Here is a 13,075-nt window from a genome sequence, read left to right as displayed (position 1 = left end):
GAATTGGACTAAAAACGTTGCTAGTAGAACAGTGTTTTCAGAGCCTGTAGTATGTACAGTATATTGTCTCATGTCTGTAGATTAATATTCTTCCATTCACCGAAAAAGAAAATTGTTTAACCAACTTAAAAAAATAACAAAACAAATTAAGTCTTTCAAATTAAAGTTAGCGATTGTGTTAGAATTACCTCTTAAATTAAATCAAATCAAACAAACTTAATTCTTTTGTGTGTTTAAGTTAGTTTTTAAGTGGTTTCAACAATTTTCTTTTTTCAATGTAATTTATAAACAAGTGATATTAACACTGGAGACTCATGATTTTATGCTTTTATTTTCTTCTCCCTGATATCACCCCACTATTAAATATCAGGCATTTGCTCCATGTACTCCAAATGATCAATATCAGCTGAACCTTATTACCACACGTTCTTTTAATTCCCATGTTTATTAATTATATGACACAGGAAACAACCAAATCAATATTGTTTTGGATCTGCATCAGGGACCGGATACAGGGAGTTTTTTAAAACATTTTTGTTGATTTCTCAGAGAATGAGCTGGCATGTTTTGGGATATCTGATGTAATTTGGTGTGGATCCAAATAAAAATCTTGGTGCAGAGAATTAAAATTGGTTTCATAAGGGGTTTGGCTTGACGGAGGTATGCGCTTCACTGAGTCTCTCCATTCTCTTGCTCTCCAGGTATCTACTACTCCAGCTCCACCTTGCCCGCCCAGCGTGTCAGTTCTCCTCTGTCTGGAGGAAGAGGAGGCTCAGGGTCCGGTTCTCCCAGCAAGCTTCAGCGCCTGGGATCAGCCTCTGATGCGCCTGGGTACGCCACCACTGAACGTCTGCCTTCCTCCTCCTCTCCCAACAAACAATCTCCTGGTAATCGACTGGCCAAGTCTTACAGGTACAGAGCCGCAGTGGCTGTGACACTGATATTGATTTTGACGTATCGCTGTTACTACTGATGTATAATAAAGTCTGAGGTCTTTGACGGTGGATAAAGGGGGTGGCAGATGAAGGAATTACTGTATTTACACATCAGTCAGGCTTGAGAGAAAAGTAAATACATGATGATGGGATACAACAGAATCGAATAGGAAATTCTACCTTTGAAGTTCATTGTCCTCCAAGCTTTGCCAGCGTGCAGGGAGCACACTCCACATTTCTCACATGTCACTCTCTGTGTGCAGTGGAATTAATCATTCAGAGTCATTATTTCTCCGACAAATTATGTTACTATTCGCTATTTGTCTTCCAGCACCACTGTTGCCGTGACAACAGCAGGAGGGGTCGGGTCTCCCCTGAGGGTGGCATCTCCACCCAACTCCACAGCAGCGGGGGGAGGGGCCAGCTCATCATCATCACCTCTTCACCAGGTAGAGAACGCTTTACAGTCGCAGAACCTTTAAAACATTAACAAAGTATTAAATATGGATGTTTTTTAAGTGTTCCTCAAAGTGGTGAAATCCATAAAGAAATTGACAAATAATGTCACACACACTTGTGCACGGAAATATGTTTGATTCGCAAATTTCTGAGAACATTTAACTCGTGTGCACACAGAACCTTCTCCCTTCGTCCATGAGATAAATTATGATATCAAAATATTTCCTCTTGTCATCTGTCTTAGTTAAATATTTTTCTGGTTCTGGTTTGATAATTATTTGAATTTGTCAGATTGTTTTGAAAAATTAATTGACTTTAGCTATTAACTGCATGATTTGCATTCAAGAGCGAATTATTCTACTGACTGTTCTGAGGATTTAGAAAGTGATCTGAGTCACACAAAGATTACTGAAAGAACAACATGCATACTGCAATGTCCACTGTTTCTCCAACAAAGCTGTCATTTACCTTCTATTTAATTATGATATCACAAAGTCAGACTTCTGATTGATGCCATGTGGTCGAGTGTTATGATCACTTCATTATATCTTTAATTATGACAAAGAACTGGATGTTGCAGCCAGAGATTTGATCTGATTGCAGATTCAGTCATATCCTCCAACAAAAAACAAATCAGTTTTAATCCTTTGAATGGATAATCATTTCAAATATCAATATAACATGATTTTAAAAGATCCTTGTATATATCGGTTATGCTTCGTGTATATCTAAACCCTGTAGGTGTTCAAAGACTTAAATTACATTCCTAACTACAAGTGGTTTGCACATACAACTTTTTTTATCTGAACCACACAAATGAAAATACAACAATCATGTCATAACATTGCAGTGTAACCAGTAATTGCTCTAGTATATAAACACCACCCTGTACATTCCCTGAGCCCCTTGATAACATTTGAAAGAAAAAAACAACTCCTTGTCTTTTCAGATGAGTTCAGGCATAGGGAGCTATGCGACTCTGTCTCCCAAAAGACTGGCATCTCACCACGCCTCCGACCAGTACAAGATCTCCCATGAGCTCTACGCTACCGCTACGCTACAGAGACCTGGCAGTCTAGCAGGTGGGAGTTCACACACTTGTGGAGGTTCACTTGCATATGCACATGCACATAAACCTCATAAACCACAAGCACCTGCACTATGGGATGTGAGGAAATCTCTCTTTGAGTATGTTTTGTGGCTGTTGTTGATCCAACATCTAGTGTCAGTGTCACCCCTGTTTTCTATTACGTTGCATCATACTTTGAGTCCAAGAAATGTCAAGTGCTGCATTCACGTCTTTTGAATTAGCCGGTCTATATGAGCATATCAGTGTGTTATGTTTGGTCTCTCAAGGTCTACTCTGTATCACAGCAGCTGTACATCGAGGGAGATGTCAGAGCATATTTCCTCCTGCTGTTGCATTGACTTGTTATTGGCTTTCTTTCTTGACTCTACATAATTGAGTTGGCTAAATGGCAAGCCCAAAATGAACTTGTGTTGGTGCATCGTAGGTTGGTGTAAATGCTGTCGATAGCCCAATGTTTCAAGGAATTTACTATTTAGACTAAATGCAAATTTAAGCTGACTTTATGGACAAAAAGAGATATGTCCATTCCAAACAATGTAACCGTCAATCCCCACATACTCCCATACTTACAGATTGTTAAGTAATACATCCACTAGAAGGCAGCACAGAGTTGAGCGTTTCTGACAACAACAAACATGACGACAGTGGAGGAGATTGCGATAATGTGCCTGGATAAAGTAACATCATATCGATGCTTTGAGTTTCGTCAAAAAGTTTGTCCTCGTGTCTCACAGTTGTTTCTCGTTAACTATTGGCTACTCTGCTCCCCTATGATTTCCAGTGCTTCGTCATTAGTAAGCTCTCAGATGACATGCACAAATACTAATAAAATTAAAGCAGAGTGCGGACAGTGGGCTCCGTCCATTTCCCTATATGTATTCCATGTTTTGCTAACCACCCGTAAGGTACTTTGAATTCATTTATTTGGTTTGAAAGGGACTATCTAAAGGACAGTCTTTCCTGCTCAATGTAAAATAAATAATGATTATCATTTAGTTTTGCATGGACCAAATGCAATGTTGTCCTTAACCAGTGGGAGACAGCAGCACTTCCTGTGTCCAGTCTGTCGGAAATTAAAACAAGAAAACAAATCAAATTGGTACATTACAGGTCTATTCCTTGGTGTGTTCCAGGCAAACCCAAACACCCCAGATGTTTGATGCTCCTGTAATATAGCAATATGCTTTTTTAATTTTTAAGATGTTGTGGACAAAGCCCGACTACACATATTGAGAACTTTCTTCCTCTTGCACACTGTTGACAGACTGTCACTCAGTGTGACCCAGGACAGATTTGTGAAAAGAAAGTAGTCACATGTCGTCCACATCTCGTCCAAATAAGGTGTGAATGATCTGATCTCAATGCATTTTGTACTCTGACCTCACCCAAGAGACATTATGCCAGATCCTGTATGTTCAGGGCAGCAATGTTGAAGCAGTGCCTGGACTTTTATCTTTCTTGAAGACTTATATTGAATGACTGAGCAGGATTGATTCTTTTCTGGGTGAAAATAGATCTCAGACTTTAACTATAATGAGCAGACCTGGGTCAAATGATCATCAGAATTTACTCTGATGAGCTTGGACCGCCAAGCTGGGGACAACTAATCAATCCTGTAAATTTGCTTTCAAATACTTGATTGAATGTAATTATTTTACTCACCATGTTTCCAAAACTGGACAAACAAAGAAATATTTGTAGACACTGTTAGTTTGAGGTTGAGGTTCTTTTATTCCCAGTAGGTAACATCCTCCTGGGGAAAAAAAGCCCAGTAAATTTAATCTGAGTAGCCTGTTTGAAGTGGTACTCAGCATCTCTACAGCACCTACTCTGCAGTGAAGCCGTGCTGTGTGAAACAGAAGTCAACTAAAAAAAGACATTTCCCCTTCGCTTTCTGCATGAAGGCCCCGAGCGATACAAACCATTGTGTATAAATATTGTCACAGCCGAGGAAAACAAATGACTGAGTCTCTTTTAGCAAACAGATATGATAAAAAGTTATTAGTGAATAAAACTTAGATATTGTTTGATAGGCCGTGATTGAGCAGCATTGACTGGTGGTTGACAATGGAGCTTCGATTACAGCAGAGATCACTTGGATATTTGAATATATTAGTACGGTGCCTGTTTCAAACCTGCCTGTTTGGAGTAGACTGTTTTGTTCTGCGTTGATGCTACTTTACAATTATTCGTTGTCATTAGTGAGTCCTCAACAAACAGTTTTACAATATACTCTCACTTTATTATTGTTTACATGCTGGACATTGTGAGCAGGGCTTTTTATAAATGGTTTATGGTGCAGAGTGAAATTCGAAAACTTTGTGTTCACCCTACCTTGTCTGAAAAGAATGTTATTCGTAAAATGAAACAGACTTTGCTTCACTGTTGTTCACGTGTGTGGTTTATATATTCATTTGAATGATTTACTTGACTGCTGATATGGGGAAAAAAAATCAGATTTCAACCTGCTATTGTACATACAGACAGACAGACATTTGTGGAGTTTGTAGGTAGAGGATTGTTTTATTGTATTAAATTGACTTGCTGGTCAGATAGATGTTTTAACACAGTGTAAGGAGAATTGAAACAGGATGCCAGTTGGGTTTTTATTTAGATATTGAATGTAGGCAATTTTCTATTTTCTTTTTATTACGAAAACCACAGGACTGTATACTATCAAGGGACCATAGTGGGTTTTTTTTCCTTTTACATTTTGTTATCTTGTTTAAATATTTTATTGAATGAAACATCACATAGGACATATTTATTTTTTTCCTTCTCTGCATCATTCTGCCTTCCCTTCTTAAAGTTCCCTCTTCCTTTGAAAGAAAGAGGTCAGCACTTCGATGAGTGGGCCCTAGTGACTCAAAAAATAACTGAATAAAGAAATAAATCTGAATCACCACGACTTCAAAGACAAAGGGAATGGGAGGAGGAGGGAGAGTTGGGATGAGTCATGCTGTTAATGGGTGTGTCCATGAGTCTAATTAGCAGTCCTTCATGCATATTCTGACCATCGCTGTCTTTCTCTTGCTTCTTTTTTCCCCCCTGTGTGTAGCTCTCTTGAAATTAACCTCATTTCAAATAAGCTCAATAGGTGCATTAATGTCCAAAGTTTAAGCTCCCTCCCTTCATTTTTGTCATTTTGTCATCACAGGATGAATGCACGATGATGTATACTATATGTGCATTATGTATGAGGTACTGAAATAGACATATACCTATATGCATTTATAGACTGTCAGAAGTATAGAGGAAGGTATGGTATACAATGTGAATATATTTAGTCTATACAATCTTATGTGATATATGTACATAAATGGGCATAAATGTAACTGAATTGAATACTAAATTGCAGTATACTATATACAAGATAAGGGTGTATATATTTATATATATAAATAGGCATTCAAAATAGTGCTCAATATGAACATACAAATAGTTTGTATACATACATGTATATATATATATATATATATATATATATATAAAATAATATGACCCTTTTTTTGGATGTTTGGGTAAGTTAACGGGCCGGTCATATAAACACGCCGTGAAAAAAAGGATGACGCAGTTGCAGGAAACGCAGTCACCACTGTCATGATCAAGTCAGGCAAACCAGAGTCTTATCACAAGCCGCGCTAGAGTACTCCAAGTGCGGCCAGGCTCTTGTTCTTACCCCAGGCTGCTTGCATCACCCTACCTCAAAGACTATCCTACAAAGACGTTTTAGGATAATAGATCCCTACTGCATATTTCTGTGTGAGTACTCACTCTGATTCATCTTTAAAACAATCTCTTGGCCTTGTCAGTTTTGTTGGACAGCCAGGACGAGAAATAGACACCAGTACTAAGCTGCAACAAAAAGTTACAGCACGGCTGAGTGCCACTCATGCATTGATTTCTGATATGATCTGAAAGGTCGAGGGGCTTCGACTGTGTTAACTTGATGGTGGATACACAAGGAGGTTTGAATCCGAGACTGAGCACTACACTTTTCCCCTCATCCACTGGAAAATCCTTGGCACGCAACTAATGCGATATGATGAGGCATTAGCTCCACTGGACCTGCTCTTTGTCTCTTCATCACTCATTGCTATCTAAGTCTGCATATACGACTGTGTGCACGTCTTTTCACTTTATCTCCCTGTTGTGCCACCAATGCACCGCTGACTCCCCTTCTTCATACCCTGAATCTCCACCTCCTTCTGTTCTTTCTCTCTCCTAATTTTAATTTTCATACAGAGGCCCCTGCCTTACATTTGTTCTGCTGTGTAATGAACAAATGCCTGCCGTCAATGACTTCCCTGGCCCGTGTCTGTGGGATTCCTGCGAAACGCAGAGCAAGAGGGGGGACACTGCATCTCATTATTTTATAGCTGACAACCAGCAATGTGTTCCATGGAGATTATAAAAATGAAATACAGAGGCTCTCCTCTTTTTTCCCCTCATCTACCTCGATCTCTGTCTATTTTCTGCTATCTCATGTGTCACTATGTATGTCTCTTTTTATTTGTCTGTCATTTTTTTTGTTGAGCTCTGATTTGGTGCATCTTGAAACTCGTCAATTCCATACACTCACACAGACATACATTCCTGAACTTCTGTCGTAGTGACGACACTGACACATTGCATTCCCTAGTCTGTTATCCTAATCATCCATCCATCAAACCATCCATCCATCCAAGGAGATAGCTAGCCAACTAGGGTATCCCAGACACATCTCTCCCTAGCTATGCTTTCCAGCTCTTCCTGGGGAATGGCATGGTGTTCCCAGGCCAGATGGGATATAGATAATCCCTCCAGCGAGTTTTGGGTCTACACCAGGCATAGCCTACTGGGTGAGAGACCATTAGGGCGATGCCCAGGAGCCATCCTGTCTCAACCACCATTGTCCCCTTTCGACACGCAGGAGCAACGGTTCTACTCCGAGCTCCTTGCGGATGTCTGAGCTCCTCACCCTATCTCTAAGGCTGAGCCCAGCCACCAGCTAACTTTAACCATCACAACTAAATGCCGAACCCTGACACTAGACTCAACCACATTGTCTTCCTTGTCCCAAAATGTTCCCACTTATTCTGTAACATATATAACTCAAACTGAAAGTGTTGTTTTTCTCCTTCTCTCTTTTATCCAGGCTCTCGTGGCTCCTACAGTAGTCAGCATAGTCAGGAGCCACTTCGGCCTTTGGGGTCCCCAGAACATCACATAGATCCCATCTATGAAGAACGTGTCTATCACAACAAGGGCCCCATGAGGAGCCTCAGCCAGAGCCAGGGGCCGGACACAGGCCCCTATCGCAACAACACCGGTAAGGTCCTTGCTGTGTTCTACCGCTATGCTGTTTCATTCTAGTGTTTTTATTCACTTTGACATCCTGTTTGCTTTGAATTTTACAATGTTTTACACCAATGAAAAGAAAATGGTCTTATTTATATCTTAATGTTGTTCTTTAACCCAAAATGTATCACATTTTAAAGACTTTGGCACTTGTGTCCTTGTCCTGTGACACTGCATGAAAGCAACATAGATTATAATATTATGGACAAAATCTGCCTTTATACAAACCTAGAGCTGAGACAAACTTGTATGTGGAAGCAAAATATGGTTCATTAGCAGCCTTACTTTACAGTGTCAGCCAAACAGCATGTGTTCAGCTCATGTTAATTTCCTCACTTACCCAGTGTCAGGTTTACTTGATATATAGATGCAACAACACTAATGAGAACAATTTATTACCACGTGAGGTCTGATTATGGTGTTCTCTAGAGATGTTGTGTTTTGTTAGTTTTGAATAGCAAGGATGTAATTTATCTGGTTTGGTTAAGGCTTCTTTATGCTGGGTAGCAAGTCCTGCAAACTTTCACCAACCAATCCAGCCCCTGGACAATTTAGTCCTACTGAGGGTCAAGGGGGGAGCTGGAGCCAATCCCAGCTCACATTATGCGAGAGGCGGGGTCAACTCTGCACACGTCGCCAACATATAGAGACAAAGAACCATTCACACTAACATAACTTGGTAAAATACATAATAGAATGTAAAGAATTTGTATTGCTGATTTTTTTAAGTTGTTACTATCATTTAAAATGATGAATTAATATAAATTAATGTTGTACTAAAAAAAAGTTTAACACACCTGAATAAGTAAGCTAATGTTACTTGCTGTTAGTAATGTGGTCTGGGTGTGACGCTACTTTAACTTTGACGTAAGATGCAAGTATCCATTTTGTTTATTCCTCTTTAATTATTTTTTGTAATACTGCAGCATAAAAAAAAGAAAATGAACGACACCTGTGTGCCACATCATTCACTACCCAACATAAGAGTAAAGTCAAGACCTTCACCGACTCATTTTGTTTTTCCAGTTGAGAATGAATTCCAGGTCATTTTTGATCAGAAGTACTCAGAGAGACACCCGCTCCCTTCATAGCTCCATTGTTGCAAGCTGTGTATTTTTAATAGAGCCTCATTGAGCTTATCTCAATGTGGGTTTAGGTACGCCATGTTAATCCCATTACCGTATCTTACCCACGCGAAAACACCCAAGTCGGTCACACCACATTCCCAGCTCCCTCGATGTCATTAAACAGCCTAGCCTTAATAGCTATCATTAACATTTGGGTCAGAATCACAGCAGTAAATATCCAGACCAGTGTTTGACTTGAATGAGAATCGCCTTAAAACATGGCATAGCTTTTGAAGCATTCTTCAGAGTCAAAGGTCCATTGGGTTTGCTTCTATCATTGTGAGTTATTGCTTTTATTAGTGTCTGGAAACTTCTAACCAGTGTATATAGAAAGGGAAGGATTGTCTTCTTGCAAGCAGGGATTAATAAAATGGGTGTTCTTCAAAGGTGTGCAGAGAGGATCCAGTGTTATCTATAATTTACTTTGCCGGTATTTGTATTTTCAACAGAAGGGTATAGAAAAACTCACAAAGGAAATTTGCACAGCAGCTAGACAAATCAATACACTGTGGATTGGACTTGTACATCTAATTGCAACACATGAGGTTACCAGTATTGTTCTGCTGCTATGATACAGTATTTTCATAGATAGTCTCATTTTGTTTGTGGTAAATCGTGTACCAGCGTGAGCCTTTTTCACCAACCACACACCCCGCTGTGCTCGGTCCGTATAACTGCAGCGGTAAATCAACACACGCTGAAGACAAACAGCACCTTAGAGCCACTGGGCTGTTGAATTGAGGCCTCGCCACAGCGCAGCATGTTCTAAAAGTCATGTGAATAGCATGTACTGTGACCAGGAGAGGGTGTAATCAGGATTCATAATGCAGAGAGTGGTGGCACATAATGAACTGATAAGAGCTCTGCTGACACAGTTAGTGATAAGTCATTAATTATATCATAGTGCCTTTTCTTGGCGATGGCAGCCTCACATTATTGGTTCATTAAGCTGGCATGGATCAATGTAATTAGTGCCATAAGTCATTTGGTTGGAAAGAGAAGGAAGATGTTTGGTATTTCACTTAAAAGTTTGCAAGGTTGTATTCAGTTGGTCTGTGTACGATGCAGTGTCAGGCTAATTTCACCTCATTTAAATAAGAAACTTGCCGTTCAATGAGTGCACATTATCTAACTGGAGATGTAATTCTCAGTAGGTGGCAGCATGGTAGAACACAAGCAATTCAATTGATTAGAATTCATTAGAATTGTTCATGCACTAGTTTTTATTAAAGCTGTTGACAGTAGTGATGTGGAGAGATGTTTGAGAGAGAGAAAGGACATTTTATGGTCGGTGATATGATGATATTAATTATACGATTGTGGTCGGTCTTCACGGTCCACTTGTTGGTGCTTCTCCTCGCTAACTTTGCTACTGCTAGTGTTGGCCGATGTCGTGCAGGCATCGTTGTTGAGGATCTAAATATGGTCACACGGCCTTGTTTGTTTCCGGCTGTTGCTCTTGCTGCATGTCAATAACAATACCAACCCCTGCTGCATAATGTAGATGCGACTGCTTCAATATTGCACCGAGCTTAACCCACAGATGAAAGATGTCGACCAGAAGTTTTGATAGTCGACTAGTCGAGTAGTCTTTGAAAGCCCAGCAAACATGTAACGCAGACCCTTTGGTGGGTCAACACTATACTCCACATTGAATGGAATTTGGTCTGTTTACAACCAGAATAACCGATCATTTACTCTGTCTCCTTTTGGTTGTATTAACAGCGGCACTTTTAGTTACTTTATATTCTTCAGGGACTTGTGATTTCTGTCAACTCTCGGCTGCAGCTCTCTCTGCCTCTTCCATCGAGTCATAGCAGCAGTACACAAACAGACGTGTAGTCTTCGGAAGCAGACAGCAGTTTGACAACAAGCTCGACAATTCGGTCAGGTCCAGTTTAGAACACTGTCAATTGGTTAACTTGTCTGTCTGCTTCGTTTCCAATGCCTGCAACTCTATCCATCCATCCATCCTTCCATTTCCTTAGTTTGTACATTAGTTTGATAGTTTGTTTCTTCCTTTCCTTCTTCCTTTATGTTCAGCACAATTTTACTGCAATTATGATTGTGTGTGTGTGTGTGTATTTGCACTTTGCATGTGTGCAGGCAGTGACATGCACTGTTTCATTGGTGGATAAACCAGGCCAGTGCCCCAGAGGACTGCAGGTTAATGTGGCCTATTTGGAGCGATAATTCCTGCATGGTCACAGTGTCTCCAGAGCACACATGCATTCTGCTACAAAGACGAATCGCAGCAAAGAAAGAAAAAAAAAACTGCCTCGGGATATGGTTCACACATTTGTTTATTCTTCAAATGTGACACTGTGTGTGGTTTTAAAATCAACCTACACTTCACACTCAATTCACTGAAGGATTTCTCTCTCCCCCTGCTTCTTTCTGATTCTCTGTCTTCTTTCATATGCTATAACTGTATTGTTTTCTTTCACTGATGTTATTCCCTTTATCTCATCTGTCATCATCGCCACTAATTCAATGGAATGTGCACGTCACTGAAATCTTTTGCTTTCCTTCGATGTCTCTCCCTCCCTCCACCCCAGCCTTTGTGCTTACATTTTCCCTTTGTATCTACTGTCCTTACAGTGTATGTCATGGAGAGCTACTGTATCTTGGCCTATATTAATGACTCTGACCACTGGGAATAACAGTGACTCTAAATGGATGTGGCACTATTTCTCTTTAATAGCTTAGCATCAGGCCTGTACATAGCTCAGGTGGTGACAGTGCGAATGGGTAGATTCACTGCCGTGGCTATTTGTCAACTGCATCTAGTAGCCAGGTTGAGCTATTGCTACTGATAAGGGGATGTTATGTAGTTTACCATCGCTCCCTGCAGTATCTTTGAAGGAGACGGACACAAATTCTTCAACAATCAGTAATCGCTACAAGCTGTGGTGAAACAAGGTTGTATTTTCTCAACATTTAACAGAGGCAGATACTGATGTGCATGTAAAAAAAAAGGTGGGCATTTGCTTTTTGTACGATTTATTGCACACATTTTACAACATCACGACAGAGACAGTACTTAAGTGTTTATGCCTTATCACCTGCCAGACAGGCAGCACCACGCACAGCGCTTCAGTTTGCATCCGCTCTAAAAGCTTAGCTCGTCTTGGACATTGTTAAACTTTACTTCAGCCTTTTCTATATATATGGAATAATAATAATGATGATAGTATTTTCAGGATATATATTCACACATGCAGGAATAATTTGTTCTGAAAAAGCAAAATGTACATTTTATTTTGAATTGAAGTTTAATGCTTTTAAGACGTAAGGCACTGCATAGAATTAAAGCTAGAGCTGACAGAATTGCTAACATTTTCAAAAACTTCAATTTCTCAGCTGCTGAAGAAGATAGAGACATCAAAAACTTTTGATAGCTTAGACATTTGTCTTTCATTGTGAAACCATTGCTTTCTCCCCCTTCAGTACATTTAAAAAAAAAAAATAGAACAATAAACATATTAATTCAACTCCTCAAACATGTTTCTTATCATCTGGTTATCGATCTTCTTGTTATATTCATCGTAGCTTTCTTATATGAAACTGCTGTATTCTGCTTCAATATTGGTTCCCTTGCTTAGATCTTCAACCATTGTGTGAAACGCTACTTGAAAAAGAAATCGCAGGCAAAGAGCACTAACAAACTACATTTCCTATAATGCATTTTGCCTTTCCCTCAAGTATTTTAGCGAATCACAAAGTATTTCATTGTTCTCATGTCTTTAAAGCAATGACATCATATAAAACACACACGTGGCTCCAACACGCAAACGTAGCACCTTGATGTGTTTTCCATGTTGTCAGTATAAATGCCCAGCGTGCTCTGAGGTTTGCAGATATTTTTTTGTCCTTTGTACTGCAGCTTCTGCCATGGTCTCAATTTCCTTGTTCTGTCTTCTGACTTCTGTCCAGATTCTTCCAGATGAATAATGATGTTTTTTTCACATGGTGTGTTTTTGTCCTCTCAGTTTTTTTTGGATAAAGACAGCGAGCCTGCATGGCTGCAAGAATCACAGGACATTTAAACACACTTTTATACACACACTTCCTTGCTATGTTTCTGCAATTAAATGTATGCAGTTGGCAGGACAAGGGAGCAA

At 39.8% G+C, this 13,075-nt stretch overlaps 1 protein-coding gene across 2 annotated transcripts in view; it reads left to right on the top strand.

Annotated features, from left to right (window-relative positions):
• The window catches only part of ctnnd2a (catenin (cadherin-associated protein), delta 2a), a 282,204-nt gene that overhangs the window by 166,107 nt on the left and 103,022 nt on the right, over positions 1-13,075 (top strand). For both annotated transcript variants that reach the window (XM_069512837.1, XM_020087845.2), the window contains 4 exons: positions 702-912; positions 1,267-1,384; positions 2,344-2,476; positions 7,622-7,795. In XM_069512837.1, coding sequence (XP_069368938.1) covers positions 702-912; positions 1,267-1,384; positions 2,344-2,476; positions 7,622-7,795 — 636 coding nt within the window. The remainder of the gene's footprint in view (positions 1-701; positions 913-1,266; positions 1,385-2,343; positions 2,477-7,621; positions 7,796-13,075) is intronic.

The sequence above is a fragment of the Paralichthys olivaceus genome, chromosome 17 (assembly GCF_024713975.1).
Source record: "Paralichthys olivaceus isolate ysfri-2021 chromosome 17, ASM2471397v2, whole genome shotgun sequence".
Taxonomy (NCBI): domain Eukaryota; kingdom Metazoa; phylum Chordata; class Actinopteri; order Pleuronectiformes; family Paralichthyidae; genus Paralichthys; species Paralichthys olivaceus.
This window is presented reverse-complemented; position numbering and strand designations above follow the sequence as displayed.